Source organism: Apostichopus japonicus, chromosome 20 (genome assembly GCF_037975245.1).
Source record: "Apostichopus japonicus isolate 1M-3 chromosome 20, ASM3797524v1, whole genome shotgun sequence".
Taxonomy (NCBI): Eukaryota; Metazoa; Echinodermata; class Holothuroidea; order Aspidochirotida; family Stichopodidae; genus Apostichopus; species Apostichopus japonicus.
Window position 1 is genome coordinate 20,173,440 of NC_092580.1, and position 18,064 is coordinate 20,191,503.

Here is an 18,064-nt window from a genome sequence, read left to right on the forward strand (position 1 = left end):
TCTGTTGTTCCGCGGGTATACCTGAAAAAATGTAAACCGCATGTGCTTTCGCAATGGAGTTAGTTGGCCTTGTTATTTTGGTACAGGGTAGTGTTGCAATGTTAAGTGGCCAATATCACAGTGAAAAAGACTTTACGAAGGTTGAAGCTATTGGAAAGGTAAAACAAACACTTTTACAACATCGCTTGAAGAATAGAACAATTTTTTAAATATTAAACTTGAATAGTTTGACGTCGGATAAGTGCTATCGTTTGGTGGCGATGACTAAAAATGTTGTGAAGAGTGCGTTAACTGAAGTTTTAACCAAATGGAGTACGGCCTAGACTAGTAATGTCCTGCCACCCCTGTCTAGTCTATTGTGTCTTGTGAGCATCAGGCCTAGGTTTCAGCGTTACGCTGGGATAGACATTAGACAGTGACACTTCACATCTCTAACTGTCTAAGCTTACTTAGACCTACAGTAGCCTATTTTCAAGATTTGAACAGTTGTAACATAATGTTGTAGCAGGGCAGAAACCCCACAACTAGTATAAGTTAACTTTTATAGTTTAACTTTAATGCTTAACCACAGTCACAGCTACCTAGGCTATGTAATGTTGTTGCACTCCACACAACCACAAGAGCCAGGATGTGAGGTCTTTTGGTCACTTGGTGGGAATTTACTTATTTTCATCATCCTGGATTTGGTATCTTAAAATTAAAGGAAAACAAAGTGTACATGTAAGTGGAAAAAGAAAGTTGTTTTCTGCCCAAATTTTTCAGAGGAAAGTAATCAACGGAAAGTACCGTGTGCAGAGAATATAAACTGGAATGGGATTGGGAAACAACTTTTGTGCAAGGGAGTGCCTAGGCTAAGGTGACCATATTTTTTCCAGTAAATCCAGGTACATGTTATTGATGTTGTTCCCTTTCCCATGTTGACTTGAACTTATAGTTGGTACCTACACTACAGTATACATTTATAGGGACAGGTGCATGGCATTTTGACAGTGTTTTGATGGTTCCGTGTTTTATGATGGCCAAATGCCCAAGTTTACAAGAATCTAGTACTTTGTACAATGTAAAAATCTCATATAAAAACAGTTAAAAAGTCACTGGAAGTTTTATGTTTCATCATTAAGTGCAACATGATGCTATTCATATGAATTACAGGCTATGAAAATATTCAATAATCTTGGCTCTCTTATTCTGTGACCCATAAATGAACTTAACATTTGTAGATGTCAACATTAGTGTTGTTGGTCTCCTCTCGCCAAAGAGAAGCACCTTCGTACGTTTTCGACTGAAACGGCCTGTTCTCCGTCGCAGATGAAGCTCCAAACTTCGGGTAGGCCCCTTTAATATAACATACTAAGTTTTTAATTCTTATTTTTTCTTAGGTTTACAATGGCAGTTAATCCATTGTTCTCTGGACCAGTTCAATCTTCTAGGAATCATCAACATAAAGTCTCGTCAACCAATCATTTTCATAATAGTAACTCCTTGCATATTCAGAAAGAGAGCGGAATGGAATCGACCATTCCCAGGAAGAAGCCTCGTCTAAACTCTGACGAGAATGCAGAAGCAGAGGACGGTGAAGATCCATTTGAAGATTTTGAAGAAAGTTTTACGGCTGATGATTTAGATGCAATTGATATGATAGCTTCGCAGGCACTTTCTCAGGCTCCTTCAAACTCTGCGAATTCATTCAATAAGGCACCTTCTTCATCCACCAGACAATTTTCACAAAAGCCTCTAAAACAGCTGAACAATGTCCAAGTACAGCAGGGACTTCCTACCTCTGATTTCAGAAAGAAAGAGAGACCCTTCCCCTCCCACTTTCAACAAGCAAGGGAGCGCCCCGTACAGACCAACGTTAACATTCCATTCCATCAGCTGGGCAAGAGGAGTGTGAAGACGGAACCCTCTCAAGGGGTAACCGGTGGTAACAATTTCTTGAAGAAGAGAGCAACAGGAAGCAGCGGGGACAGAAATGTCAGGAACCTGCTGACACCTCCAAAAGGAACCACGATGGTGGATAGTTCAGCTCTTCCATCGGGTACTCAGGATGAGCAGACCGAATCTCATAAGCTGCAACAACAGCTGGAGTTTTTCAAAGCTGAAACAGAGCATCTCAATCAAAAGGTTAGTTTAAAATTGGAAACGTAGTCAGGAAAGGTTTAATAAGATTGACTATGAAAAATAAGACTAATATTCTGCCTTGTTAGTTGAAAAACCCATCTCAATAGAACAACCCTTAACATCTTTGTGGACTACTGCTTTCAGATGCTTGTGATCAGTTTTCAAAAATTTAATAGAGGGCAATTCCGGTAACGGATATTATAAAGACGACCTAAACCTTAAATATTTCATCCTGTTAGTCGAGCACCCCATCTCAATATGTGGTCCCGAACTTGAGATACGGTGTTTTTGAATGTGACCTATTCAGACTGGCTAGATCTTCCCTAAGTAATGTTAGAAGTGGATCTCAGTAAATGTTCTATGATATCATCAGGATAGATTTTCATCCAATTGTATTCTTTCTCAGTATAATGATCTCATTAATTTATCCTTTGGTACTCTGTGTACTAAAACACTGCATTAATGAAAAACTGTTGTTTTTTTTCTGAAAAAGTCGGATTTAGTATTGAATAGGATATTCAACATTAAATTTAACAGAATCCATTCATGCAAAATGGTGATATATTAAAGAAACACTGAATTGAAATTATCATTCTCAGTAGTTAGCTGTCTCATTATATATTTACATTACAGTTTATTTCCATTCTACATTACTTAAAGTGCTCACAATTTTTTCTCTTGTCCCAGTTACAAGCAATGAAGTCTGAGAAGTATAGAAAGGATGGGGAGATTGAGGTTTTGAGGCAGAACCTCTCCAAAGCACAAACAGATATCGGCCAGTTAAGGGTAGAACGTATACAGCAAGATGAACAAAAGCGGAGAGAGCAAGTCAACAAGGAAAAAGAATTACAGAGAGAGGTAGGTATATGTGGAAACTTCATTAACTACTGAGAAATCTTGACTGCTTATAAGGGTTATATACTTATATACCGTACACTATTTTTGTAATATTCTGTCAGTGGATCGGCGTGGTGGCGGGAAGACTCTCACACGTTTGGTTCAAATTTAAAGTAATGATATGTGTTGTTACATAGCTATTTCATCTGTCAGGGTAACTACTGATTATTTGAATGTATTAAATGTGCCATCAGATCAATGTATTTTAGTATGCAAGTAATTCTATTTGTCGATATTAACTTAAGCTGGCTGCACACTGTACTGACTGAATGGGACCTTGTTCAGTCGAGCAGTGTGCAGCCAGCTTTTGGGAATAGGACTGGTTATTTCTATGCAGCTTGAATTGCTAGACTTTCAACAATTGTCATGGATGGTTGATCAGGGCCATAGCCTGTCGTGGGAGGGGGGGGGGGGGGAGAGGAGGAAGAGGTGGAGGCTTCTGATCACTTAGTCAGTAGTGTGCAACCTCAAAATTGTAGGCACGTATTGTAGGAATGGCATTCGAGAAAGAACATTAGGATATTTTAACTGCTCATCAGGTATATACAGTTATGCACGATCACAGATGCGATGACCTTGCATTTGCTTTGGTTTTCACAAGTTTTGTTAGAACAAAAATAAATGTTTGGAGCTCCTAAGATTTAACCTGCATGAACAGTGTAGCAGTCTAAAGTGAAAGAGCTGTTAATAAATATATTTATTAAATCTATGTGTTATATGTAGGCCTATCAGTTTCATTATATCAGTGCCCCAATGATTTAGCTAAGAATATTGAGGTACTGCTTATATATATGTATATACCAGGGCCTTCTTTAACATACTAACTAGGGTGCAGCTGTTCTCCCAAGTCACCAACACGGCACACCCTCTCAGCTCATTTGCCCCCCCCCCCCCCCGTAACCTAATATTTAATTAAATCTAAATTCCCCATATATGTCTTCCCCTTCAGCATATATAGGCTACGGCTACCAACAGAATGTCCTTGCATGCTTAAATCTTCAATTACCTGTGTAAAACAATGAATAAAGCAGGGCTTAGAGTAATATAAATTCATATTTTCCGCTACAAAGTAATTTACCTTTTCTTTGTAGAAGTGTAAATTTCTAAACCATGAGATCTCAACTCACAAGGCCTGGGAAGTGCCATTTCCGGCAATCTGGGAGGCAATTTTGGCAAGAATTTTGGCAAGAATTTTCTTGCTACGCTACGTCCCAACTGATGGTGGTGCTTTGCTTAGACAGTGTCATGATGATTCAGGAATGGCCCACCCATTAAAAAAATTCTTAAGAAAAGCCATGGTATATATGCACAACAAAGCAGAACTGTTGTAACATTCAGATGATACATAATGTATCTTGATGTTCCTCAACTGCCCAGGCTGTTGTTGTTGCTGTTTATTTTATCATGCTTACCCAATACTAATGAAGTTTTGCTAACATGAAATATTTGTTATGTTCAACAGTTAGAGGCATTGAAGACACAGCTAGAATTCAAAGAGCGAGAAATCATCGAAACACAGACGTCGTTCCGCAACCTTCAACAGAGGACTTGCCAAGATGGGAAGACTTCCAAATCCAATTGTCCATCACCTCGGAAAAGCCCTAGATTAATTCAGGTTGGATCACCGAGCCGGCAAGTCTTTCCAACAAAGGCATTATTTATGACTGGAGGTGCTAAGCAACTGAACGGTCAGAGGTCACCAGTGACCAAAAAGGGTAGCCCGTTGAAAAACCAGAATAGACCAAGTAAATCTAAAAGCCCAGGTTTGTGCTTTTTGCTTTTAATTTATATATATATATATTTTTTGGGGTATCAATATCGGATAACCTGAAACTGATTGATGATTATTAAGTTATTTACAGTCTACACATACATCTTGTGCACATTATTCATTCAACTCAAACAAACTATTTCATATAGATATAGATATATATATAACAGCATTTTGCTGTTATGATTGTCATCAAAATTGTTTTGTTTTTTCCATCACAGACTGTAAAAACACATATGCAAACAGACCATTAAAATAAATGTGTACTTTGAAATATGAACACTCAGGATCAGTTTAGCTTCAGGAAAGGCACAACTAGTACATGAACTGCTACTCAAATAAGTGGACTCAGTTCAATCCAATCAATGTCCTATTGGGACTTTAATAGAAGCTAATTGTCTGTAGGAGACAGGTCAGCTAGTTTGTACGGGTCAGCTAGTTTGTTAAGTACTATGGCCATCCTCAAATTCTTTTGTCTTTTGGAAACTATGGCAATGGTTTCACGGAGGTTTAACTTAGAATGAAGTATTTTGCAGGGCCGACACCCTTTATATCCCTACCCCATGGACACCCCCCCCATTGACATACTTTCCTAATATACATACTTCCCCCTTAGCCACCCTCTTCTCCCTAAAAAATTGTGTTTTAATCACTATATATATAGTAACTGCATTGTCTCATGAAAAATTGTGTTTTATTCACAGTATGGTAAATTGCATTGTCTTTCCTTCATTCAAAGCTCATCAAATCCAAATAATTAAAACAGATACATTGATTAATTCATTATCTGAAATTGTTTGCTTTTGGTTTGATCTGATCAAGCAGTTAGGAGTGATTCACCACGGAGGAGTTCATCAAGTTTGTTGATCAAGAAGTGGAGCCCACCCACACTTGGCAGCGCCACACAATTGAAGACACGAATTTCAAACGGTATTTCCTATTTTCGTTGACGTTTCAAATAACATATTACAATCAATTACCTCTCTTATTGTCTCGTTAAATGTTGGGCAGGTACGGAAAGAGAATGGAATAAGGAAATAGAATAATAAGGAAATAGAATGTATCATATGCAATTGATGTAATGTAGTCTAGACAGAGAAAGTTGGCTAAAAGGACATGGTTTAGGGCAATATTGCATACATGTCTAAGATGGCAAAGTATGCGATATCATGATGTACTTAATTGTTATATAGTAACAGAACAGAAAAGAAACAATGATTGTGGACGATGATGTTGAACACCCTGGGTTCAATGAGTCAACAAGGTTCACATTAAAGTAACAAAACAAAACACAGAAGCAAATTCAAACATAGCTCATCCTTGACATTAATACAAAAAGAAAGTAACATTGTAAAGATAACATATATGTGGAAATAGTAAGTCACAGGAATAGCTTATATGGTTCCTGGCATTAAGACAGCTGGTTGTACCTTAATTCTAAAAATTGTGTACTCCCATTCCACTTTCCATCAGATTCACTGAGGCAAGTACTGCAAGTATCTCTCTCACCCCCCCCCCCACCCCTTCATCCATTACCACAGAAACAAATGGTGTAGATAATTAGCTACAATATTAAATGGTAATAACAATGCTAGTGCTGAATCTGTGTGTTTATTGTAAAGTGAGTCTTTCATGTGTACTATTAGAGTTTATTAGACTAAGTGTCGATATTCTGTCCCTGAAACCCCCCCCAACAAAAAAACCCCCAAGAAACATTGACTTTGGAATAATGGGTTCCACATTGTTTTGGAATTTATTCTTTATGTTAAGACATTGCAAATTGTTACTTCACATTTTAAGGTTGTGTCGGTCCATCTCTAATGGTTGGCCTTTTAATGAAGGATGAAGAGGAGTCCAGTATGGAGAGATCAGGAGACCTGATTGCCATGTTTAACAGATCACTAGGCTGTACACCCATGGATTCCACTGGCTCTGGTGGGAGCGGCTCTGACATGTAAGTTACTATGGGGGGGAGGGGGCACTGGGGGGTCACAGGTAGATTGCAATTGTTCACTTTATTTTGAATAAGACAACTTAAATGCATAGTAAATACTTTAAAAGTCCAGAATTTGCAGTGGCTGTTCCCAACTGGAACTTTTCTGCATTGAATGTTAGCCTTCTGTTCTGGGTCCAAAGTATAATAGCACATCACATGGGACTTTAATCTACATTGCAACAGGTTGGTTACCAGTCACTTTGTATATATGCATGTGAAGAAGTGATTGCTACTGTATATCTTGATCTGTAGCTTCTACAGTTTCAGTATTAGTTTGAAATGTCTGTGGCATAAGTATACGTACCAAAAACTGTGACATTACCTATTATAAGAGGTCTGTCTATAGATAGGTATCTTGCTATGACAGCAGCATTGGTCCAGTTTTGATTAAATAGACATATCTTGTTTTTAAAAGTTACAGTTGGCCATTCTTTGAATAGCAACGAGAGAACTTAAAAGGATATCTTTCTCTAGGCAATTGAGATTATCATCTTACTTTTCTTCTGGATTTTTGTATGAGAAAATGAAGATAATGTTTAACTCAGCAACTGGAACTTGGATGCATTTGGTTCACCTAGTAAATTTGTCATTATCTACAGATTGTTTCAGAAAAATCATCGGTATTGCAATTTTTGAATCAGCACTTGGAAAACCTTGTTCACTTTTATCTCATACCCTACCTGTTTCTTGAGATTTTTATTGCAGCAAACACTTACATGTCTTATTAGAGCACATATTCATTTCACTGAGTTGTAATTGTTCCTGGTTTTCATTTTGGTACAGAGAGCAACCACTGGATGCAGTTCAACAAGATACGAGTGCCTCCAGACAGAGGACTGCTTGTCAAGCCATCTCATCTCTCCTTAGTTCATCAAGCCAAGATTCACAATCCCTCTCTGTACCTCTGCCGAGGCATCCTGTAGCCCCTGACACTCCCTCCCTCTCCGAACAACATCTTGCCAAAATTATCCCAGTCATTCAAGAACAACTGGATTGCTACCTCCAGGAGTTGGAGACACTGATTGAGAGAATTAGAAACCGCTCCCGTTCGGAATCTACCTCCCATCATGAGGTGGACGAGAGGTTTCTGGAGGAGCGGGTGGTGGAGTGTAGGGCCAAGGCACTCGTACCGGGTCTCCAAACTTTAAGCAAACTCTGCTGTTACAGTAGGTCGATATGCAAGATGATCACAGCTGGCTGTGATGAAATCCATGATGCAATGGACACATGTGTGGAGGAGATTGACCCATCCGCTCCAATTACTGTGAGTTTTCCACAATTCTTGTGCTTCCTGTACTTAAAACAGAGTTGATCTTGATTTATCTTCGATGCTATATGAATACCATAATCGGGAGGGGATACAGGGTGGAAACAACAGAGCATATCATCTTAGACTGCCTCGGTACTAGCTCTACATGGCCAGAGAGAGATGAGTAAAGCACTTAGGAGAAAAACAAAAATTATGTATTTAACTTAGTCTTGTAAATTTCTGAATCTGTAAACTAAGCCAAACAGGTGGAAGGTTTCATAGTTACCAGATGCGGATAAGTATGAGTAACAATTCTGTCTCTTCAGTTATCAGTCAGCATTTATGTGTTACGATGCAGCTTGGCAACTAAGAATAACCATTTTCTGTGCTTTGTACCAACCCAGCAGAAGATGCCTTTATTAAATTCATAATTGTTGCTCACTAATGATCAAATTTAAACTGGTGGTTACATTGTTAAAACTTTATCTGTTTCATGATTATTTTCTACAAATGGAAAGCCTTTGATGACTGTATAAAGACTTCCAGTCTGTCAAAAGCTATGATGGAAACTTGTCCTTCTTTTAGCCCTCTCGAAATCCCCCAGCAAACAAAGAAGGATAACAGAGTTACTCAACTGAGAGCAATAGTGTCTTAGAGCTTTGTCAAATTGTGAGTCAGTCTTAAAGTTTGGTAACGGTAAAGCGATTCAGCTATTTAAATGGTACTCTTCAAGTCTTATATTTTATTCTTGATTATACTTTCATAGTTTACCCAGACCGGATCCAGAGGAGGAAGGGCATCTTCTGATCAGTCACGTCTCGCTGAGTGGATGAAAGAGCCTTGCCGGGTAGTCCAACTGCTTCAAACCATCCTCAGACTTGATCCGGTCAAAGGTCATCCATGCAAACCAGTCAGGGAGAGTGGTTGGAGAGTGATCTCTGTCCTTTGTAGAAACACTCCAGATTCTAAACTCAAATGGTAAGGATTTCCAACGTTGCCTTGTTAAGATCAGACCAGCTGCCCTGTTTGTCATACCTTAAAGGTATCGCAATTTAAACATATAGTCCAAAATATTAAATATAGGACAAAAAAAATGTACAATCACTGTGGAATCTGTGCTAACCTATTTTCTTCATATCCTTCAGTAGAATATGTGATAAAAAGTATCAAACATGATAACCCCCCCACCCCCAAATGGAACACAATTCTCCTTTGTACATTGTTAGCATCTTTATCACTGTAGTGTAATAATAATACCTGGGATTGTTTGTCCTTGCATTGGTCCTCCATTTTAATACCATTTGGAGTCCCAACAAGAGATTTTCCTGACTGAAATTTAGTTTATGTATGCCTTTGGTTGCTTTCTCTTCTGCCCAAAATAATTCACATGTTTTTTGAGCCTCTTTATTTTTGATGAATGCGTTACGCATGAATCGTTACAACACTGCTTGAAGATGGTGTACACATGACTGGTTATAATATTGCTTGAGAACAAGTTACTCGTGAATGGTAACGGTTACAACATCGGTTGAGAATGAGAACTCATGACTGGATACACACTGCCTGAGAACAAGTCACTCATGACTGGTTAAAAACACTGCTAGAGATTGAGGTGCTCATGACTGGTTACGGCCCTGGTTAGAATGAGTTTGTCGTGACTCATTTTAACACTAGTTGAGAATGAGAAACTCATGACTGGTTACAGCACTGCTACAGATTGAGTCACTCATGACTGGATACAACACTGCTCGAGATTAAGATACTTATGACTGGTTACAGCACTGATGAGAGCAAGACACTTATGACTGGTTACAACACTGCCTGAGATGCTCATGACTGGTTACAACACTGCCTGAGATGCTTATGACTGGTTACAACACTGCTGGAGATTGAGTCGCTTATGACTGGTTACAAATCTAACGAGTCACTAATGACTGGTTACAGCATTGCTAGAGAATGAGTCACCCATGACTGGTTATAGCATTGCTAGAGACTGAGATACTCATGACTGGTTACAGCATTGCTAGAGATTGAGATACTCATGACTGGTTACAGCACTGCTAGAGATTGAGATACTCATGACTGGTTGTGGCACTGCTAGAGTTACCTATGACTGGTTACATTACTACTTGAGAATGAGTCACCCATGACTGGTTACAACATTGCTAGAGATCTAGATGCTCATGACTGGTTACAGCACTGCTAGAGATTGAGATACTTATGACTGGTTACATTACTATTTGAGAACGAGTCACTCATGACTTGTTACAACAATGCTCGAGATTGAGATACTCATGACTGGTTACAATACTACTTGAGAATGAGTCACGCATGACTCGCTACAACACTTCTAGAGAATAAATAACTCATTCTCTTTAAATTTAAGTTTTAAATTCCTGATTGTTTCTTTCTGTTTTTTCATCCTTATTAAGGTGTGTTCCTCTTTTGGTCCAGCATGGCCTGTCTTTAGCCCTATCTTCATCCAGCAGTAAGGATACATGGATGTCTGCTCTTACTACTACAACAGCTGTTGCTGGAATGCTTCCTATTTGTTCGCAGTCAGGTAGGGAAAATTCAACCTTTCGAAGGAATTTCAATTAAAAATAATAATACTGGGCATGAAAAACCTGTTTTCTTTGAGTAAAACTCTGGACTAGATATTAGTGGAGCAGATTTGTGCTATAAAAATTAATCGATAATTAGTATTGTGCTATGTGGTGCTTTGAATGCTTCCAATAACTGATGTTGCAAATCTGTAAAATGAAATATTCACATTTAAAATTCCTTCCTTTCAACAAATTATCTTAACATTCAGTCCTTATAGAGATAAACAAAATTAAGCACAACAATGAAGTGACAAAGAAGGAAAGAAGAAAAAAAATTAAAATAAATCAATTTTAGATCCACAAGAACAGTATCATCTGGCTCGAGTTATTTATTTATATATTGCTTAGTTCGTAATATCTATTACTTGGAATATAGAATACTTTTCTTTGGTAGTATCAGTGTTACTTTATTCACTTTTGTATGATTATATATAAAAGAGTTGATGATTCGTGTAAAGGTAGTAAATTTGATGTGTTGTTACAATTTTAACCTTATGCCAAAGCTATAGCATTTTGATCAAACGACTTACAAATTGAATTTGATTGAAGTAATACTTTGATCGTTATTTTACTCCAGATTCCTGTCCTCTATCTCACATTTACCAGTGGGGAACCTCACTGAAATCGGCCGAGGATAGTTTTGGCAGAGACGGGGTGACTTTAATACGACTTGAGGTAACGTATGATGCGCTGAGCAAGAGGATAGGAAAACACTACAGGGTGTCTGTAGAGCGGGGTATCTCAGTAGGTGACCCCACTGGCCCTCGAATGATACCGATTGCAGACCACAACAAACCTGATCTGTCCACTAATCCGTTATTCAAAATCCTTCAGGAATTACACATGTACACCCTTCTTGGATATCCTGTACATTGTTCAATCACTATGGATGTTTTCATTTCGGTCTGGTCTTTCACTCCAAGCAATATTTTTCTCTGGCCCTCATAGAGAGTGATTTGAGAAACCCCCCCCCCCTCTCCCCCATAGAGGTAGTAGTGGTGTAGCTGTTCCTCCTTGGAGTTGATATAAACTTGAAAAGGAGAACGGCAGCAGGATGAATATGATATCCGTATCAGAGAACAAGCAGATGATGTATCTCACCTAGCCTACTTTGGGTATACCAATCTGGGCAGAAATTGCAATGATTGTTAGTATACAAATAATGAATGGTTATGAGTGCAATAGTGCAAATATTTCATGAGTTGAAAGATGGAATGTTCCATTCAACGAGGTGCAGCCAAGTTAAATGGAACAAATTACATCTTTCAACGAATGAAATATTTGCACTATTGCATGAATGGAAACCATTCATTATTTGTTTTATACAACATATTATATTAAGATGGGTAAAATGCACTCATGCAACAGATTGTTTTGAACGGACATGTTTCTCTGCTCTCTTACCATTGAAAAAAGTGCTATCAAAAAAGTATAACCCATGGTTCTATTTTATAGAATGGAATAGAGTGGATTTTGCATGCAATCAACAAGCAATTGACCAATCAAATGACCAGAATACAATTAGGTGTTGTATAATAACTTATAAAGGATACTAACAAGCTAAGTACAAGTGTTTGATGAGAGTAAATACTTTCTTTTGTTCGTATAGAAAATTGCAGCAATATTGAAGTTGAATGACTCTGAAAGCTAGGGTATTACTGTTATGTAAAGTTTAGATGAGAACAGGTAACATGGTAGTTAGTAATCAGTAAATCATTCAGTATAGGGGATACAACTTTAGGCCTCCTCGGTAATGCCAAGTCTGTTCTCTCTTCCATTGAATACATATCAATATCTTTCCTCAACCAACTCATCATCCTGTGCTCCTTGCTTGAAGTCGTTCATGAACCTTAATTGTAAACAAAAATCTCTTAATGGAAATTGTTAATATGTATCATGTTTGTAAATTTTGTAAATTTAATTTTGTAAACACGTAAGTTAAACCTTTCCTTAAGTTAATTTTCCTGGCTTGCTAATATATCTGTTTGGGTTTCCTTCCTTAGATTGTTAAGTTACTCTTGGCGATAGTTTCCAGTCGAGTTAACGGAGCGAGTTCATTGGTCGAGACAAACTGTCATTGCAGCTATGAGGTAATGTTTATAGCCCTTTTACTTTCTGTTTCATGGATGTGGAGGTATGAGTGACATTAAAAAACCCTTATAATTTGAACAAAGTTTAAATAGCTTCAACTCAGTATCCACATTCAATGCTTGCTGAAGATCTCCATTTGATTCTTGTCACCTTGAATATTAATTAGATCATGTAACGATCACATGACACTGTATATATAAGGGGACACTGGATTTTGAGCAGCTTTTAACTATAGCTGATAAACATCAAAGTGGTACATGAGTGTTCATTTTAGACTTGATTTCGAGCACTGCAACAGATGTAAGAAGTATGAACAAGAGTAAATTACTAAGTACGGTAGTAATTATGCAAATTATGAAAGTACATAGATATACAAAAATGGTTGGGGAGATTCACTGGAAAGCTACTGTAAGCTTTTGTAACCTCTGCTTCAACTATCTGTAACCATTTTATTTCTCTTCGAGATCTTTCTCTCTTGCTTTGATGAAGAAATATTACATGAAGAAATTTGTTAAGTCATTATACAAGTTCAATTTTCTTTGTGCCTTTCCCTCTCGCCATGGTCTGACTTGGGATGTCTATTTTCTAGTATTTAACTGGTTGTACTCTATCACTGAAAAAAAGCAGAAGTAACCTTCATCATTCTTCTGATTTGTTCATATCAGGTGGTTGGCAGTGTTGTCTTCATGTTGCTGGAGGAGCTGAAGCAAGCAGAAATGGACAAGTCGTCTCATCAGAGGTGAGACACATATTTGCACCCCTCCATTTTCTTTTGGTGGGGTGGGGGCAGGGTGGGAGTACTTGAAGGGAAAGAGAAGAGGGTTGTTAAGAGTTGGAAGTACTTCATCTGATAATCACCAGGTTCTCTACAATCTTAGATACCCATAGATTTTTCCGGGGGGGGGGGGGGGGTGGTCTCCTGTTTACTATAACTGATGGTATGCTGGGTCATTTAGCGAGTGGTCGGTTCCCCAAATGGGAAGGCCCCAAAGGTGAAAGGTATGTGAACTGTTTGATTGGGTGGTTGGGGAATGTACTATCCATTACTATACTTACACTTGACACAAGGGTGAATATTTCTACCCACTACATTAAGTGTCAAGTTAATTTGCAGGAGATAAACCTACATGTAGGGCCCCAGAATGTGTGGGGCCCTAGGCCATGGCCTACTAGGCTTATGCCATAACCAAATACTGCACGGCAAGCTGAAATATGAATTGAAAGTGTTTCAGTTTACCACAGTATTAACTCTTTTCAGTATTGCATAGCTTTTCGTTTATCATCCTAAACTTGCAGTGAACGAAGGCTTCCCAGGTCGGGAAGGAGTAGGGTGACAAATAACCTTAAATGGGGATTACAGGTGGGCAATCAACTCCTCTGAACAGAGTTAGAATTACAATAGTGTCATATGGCTCAAGCCTCTTTATTGTTGATGTCTTATAATGATTGTATAACTAGAGGTGTCTCTCATCTCTATGAGTAGTGAACAAAGAGGAGAACTGAGTGATTGTGATAGGTATTAAGATACTTATCGGTGATGAGCCGAGCTTACACTCAGACAGTGTGCAAAAAAGTAATGATTGTTTTGAAATGTAAAACGTGAAATTTTTATACCCAAATTTGCAAAGTCAATACAATTCAATACAGTACAGCACAATACAATACAACACAATAAGGGAGGCAAGGTTTGGATGACTTGGTCATTCTCTTCTCCCATGGAATCTCTAATTAGACGTCCTGTCTAAAGGAAAGCTGCAGCATCTGCAATCCTATTGCTTCAAACAGAAGATCAAAAGATGTGGTCCTATGTAGCCTGGATGATGTGATGCTACACAACTGCAGTCCTCGTAACAGTCATGTCTTGATACAGTAACTTATACAAGATGATCAATGTTGTGAAACACCTCAATCCCCCTTTCTTTAAGATGGTTCCTGTTGGAGCAGGGGTTGCTCTTTCTACACATTGTACTAATGCAGACCAGATCTCTCACTGAGCAGAAAATAGAGACAGAGCTGGAGCTTATGCATCTCGTTGTTAGACTCCACCGCTTATTCAAGAAAGCAGATCAGATGGATAAAAGTCAAGGTAAGTTTGGGTACTTATCTTTCTTTCTCTTAATAATAGGACACACAAGTGTGTTTGTATGGTTGAGGTACAAACCAGCCATGAGGATAGTTTGTAAAGACACACCTGAATCTTGTGAAAAGCACAGATTCACTCTAAGAAGCCCAGAAAACATGTCCTTTTAGTTTCATATGTACATATGTAGTTTCATATGCTGACATAGATGAAACGCAATGCCATTTGTCCCAGACAAATTTATATTGTATGTTATCTGATCTATATTTTATGTTATACTTTATATTATATTGTATATTGATTTATATTGTATATAATATTGTTATATTGTATGTTATCATTGTATGTTATCTGAGGCAATGAAACACTTGACCTAATGGGTCTGTGTGATAGACCAAATAGTACACCAGTTTTAATTGAGGAGTCTCAGATGTATTAAAGGGTCACTTCTCCAACATAAATGGTAAAGAGGCAATGCAACCTAGACTGACAGCAGGGTTTCTATTGATATACTACACATTATAACTTTATTTCATGCCTATAGTCATCCTGAAACCATAACAATTTGTCTTTGGGACAATGTTGTAAAATGTTGTATTTTTCTTTTACATTGATTAGCATTTATGCTGCAAGATATCTGGGAGTGTGTGGCTGGTGATGATGACGTCTGGGAGGATGACGAGCTGGATGAAGATATGCAGGAAGGTGACTGAGACGCACCCTCAAGATTATACAAACTGAAATAAAAACTGAAAAATAAGTACGGAAGGATCGATCACACCTTGAAAATGCAGGAATGTATGTATGTGTGGGTGTGTGTGTGTATGTATGTATGTATAGTCTGTCCCTTTAATGCTTTAATTTATATCACAGTTGCTTTGTGTGGATAATATCATGACATGTTTAGCCAGTCCAAATTAAGTCAAATTGAGTAGTTAAGGTTTTGTGAAATATTATTGATGTGGGTAACTTGTTTGATTACCTGGTGTCCTCCAGTGGTAAGGCATATCACGGTTAAGTGTCTTTATTGCATGCTTTAAAAGGAGAACTAATGTAGTTGAATAGAAACCTTTTTCTTGCTATGAATCAGCTAGTCTTGTAGCATAGGATTTAAGTGTGCTTTTGGGAAAGTGGGGTGGAGAAGGTGTAAAAGAGAAGAGCTTAATAGCTGATCCTTACAGAAAGGAATACCTAGAATATATTATTATGTTGGATAGTAGTGTCTTTGTAGTTATTGCATGCATTACTTAAAAAAAAAGAAAATGATTAGAAAAGTTATGAAAGATGAGGCTTGCTTTGCAACATAAAGGGTTCACTTGCCAAAATGTCTGCACTACATTAGGGCATTCTCTACCAGTAATTAAAGAAAAGTCTGCTTGTCATATGTACCTTGAATTGTTAAACAGTTTGGTAAATACAGACCAAGTAAGATTGAGGCTTCCCAACCCTCTTCATCTAACCCTCTTGACAGAGAAAAACAGTCATTGACTCAAGTCGGCCTTCCTTGAAACTTTATTACTGAGAGTTATTCATTATTTGGCAGCTGTGTTTATGCACACTGAACACTTTTATGACCAACACTCATGCAAACCACTAGATACTAAGCAAATTCTGGACCTACTAGTTCTATCAAACATAAATTGTAAGAATGACCAAATTCAGTACAGGGTAATGTAGATATGGGTAGATTTCTATTTAGGTATCAATTTTTTCTAGTAAACACAATTAACCATATGTTTTGTATATTTTTGTCACTTTTGATATAATCATAAGTATTAACTCATCTTCCATTACATAAGCACAATAAATACCATCACGTACAGGGATAGTATCACACCTAATAAAGTAAGGTCATTTTAATCTTCTCTTTGTTTTAGTTATTACCTTCTTTGTCTCTTAACCCATCCTCTGTATGTGTGTACCTCTCAGTTTGAGTTATGCCGATAACATCTTCATGGTTTTCCCATCTTAGCAGCTATATTTAATATAAAATTCTATTGAAAGTAGGCAATTTTTGGATGCTGTGAAGGGGACAGAACGCAGCAGCAAAATAGATCTGCAGGTATTTGGAAGTTTCAATATCACCACAGCTTTTAGTGAACTGAAATTAGCCCATAGGAAGGACGAGGCAGGAGATACATTTTACACATGATTTATATTAATTTATAAAAATATTCATTATACAAAAATTATATTTATATTAGCTTGTAGAACGTTGCCGACCACCTCTGATTATCCTTAAAATCTCCCCAGATTGAGCATACAACCTCTGAGAATCTTCAAATACCTACTAATCCAGGATGTTTGAAGCCTCAGAGTACACTTAACCTATCTTTTCAATTCTCTGTAGAGTGTCCTAACATTGAACCTCATACTGTCCTTACCTCAGAGTATGCATGGAACTTCCCTCTTTCCATTCAACCCTCATCACATGGTGAAAACAATTCATTAACTCTTTACCAGGAGATACATACAAAACTGCAGTCAATCAAATGTAAACATTTTCCAGTTGATAAAAGAAATGTGTAAGGCATAATCGGTGGATGATATAGACTAACCAGCCTACTAATTTGATTTGAAAATAAATCGTGCTTCTTAATATTAGTTATGTGATGGAGAAAATTGTTCCCGAGAAGTATTCAAGTTTTGAGGTATACACATTACTGTTGCTAATGAATTTTGACTTGCCATAGTACATTTACCATGTTATTAATTACCGTTGCTAATGAATTTGACTTGCCATAGTACATTTACCATGTTATTACCCCACATCTCTCATTCGCATCAAAAGTCAACAGTTTCATCAAAATGAGTTTTCAACAGCTTCATAGAAGAAAACAGCTTCATAGAAGGCTCTTAAGCTATTGCATCACTGTTGTCTTCGGACAGTGTTGTATTCTAATTTGACAGATAATTATGAAAAGTTGGATTGTATCCCAAACTGAACAATACAAGTGTCTAATGTTGTATTAGAATATGAATGCTAAAATTTGATTGTTTATCTACACTCCCACATCTGATGAAAGTTATATATGTGGGTACTAACAATTGACAGTAGGTTTTGCTACATCATTCTGTATTATAAATAATCATACTGTATTTTGAATACTTTGTGCGAATAGATAATGATTTGATAATATGGCTTACTCAATCAGAGTATTTTACACCTGGCAAGGCACAAAGCATTTCAAACAGAAGATTGGCTCCCGTCAAGGCAGTAGTTCCGTTGGTGTCATAAGGGGGTGAAACCTGG

General features: G+C 37.6%; 2 protein-coding genes across 7 annotated transcripts in view; one reads left to right on the forward strand and one right to left on the reverse strand.

The window, feature by feature from the left end:
• On the forward strand, nt 1–16,671 carry LOC139960963 (uncharacterized). 4 transcript variants are annotated; one of them, XM_071959697.1, is made up of 14 exons: nt 1–158; nt 1,380–2,124; nt 2,809–2,979; nt 4,481–4,781; nt 5,615–5,719; nt 6,590–6,743; nt 7,569–8,049; nt 8,801–9,012; nt 10,467–10,597; nt 11,218–11,315; nt 12,644–12,730; nt 13,397–13,470; nt 14,657–14,817; nt 15,430–16,671. In XM_071959697.1, exons 2-14 carry the CDS (start codon nt 1,387–1,389, stop codon nt 15,522–15,524), a joined length of 2,808 nt encoding a protein of 935 aa, XP_071815798.1. In that variant the 5' UTR covers nt 1–158; nt 1,380–1,386; the 3' UTR covers nt 15,525–16,671. The 4 variants fall into 4 exon arrangements, with proteins under 4 accessions (XP_071815798.1, XP_071815795.1, XP_071815796.1 ...); XM_071959694.1 differs by lacking the exon at nt 1–158 and adding an exon at nt 183–365; XM_071959695.1 differs by lacking the exon at nt 1–158 and adding an exon at nt 397–720.
• LOC139960965 (guanidinobutyrase-like) overlaps nt 16,118–18,064 on the reverse strand; it is a 17,276-nt gene continuing 15,329 nt past the window's right edge. For all 3 annotated transcript variants that reach the window (XM_071959700.1, XM_071959701.1, XM_071959702.1), the window contains one exon: nt 16,118–18,060. In XM_071959700.1, the coding sequence (XP_071815801.1) occupies nt 17,959–18,060 (102 nt within the window). In that variant the 3' untranslated portion in view covers nt 16,118–17,958. The remainder of the gene's footprint in view (nt 18,061–18,064) is intronic.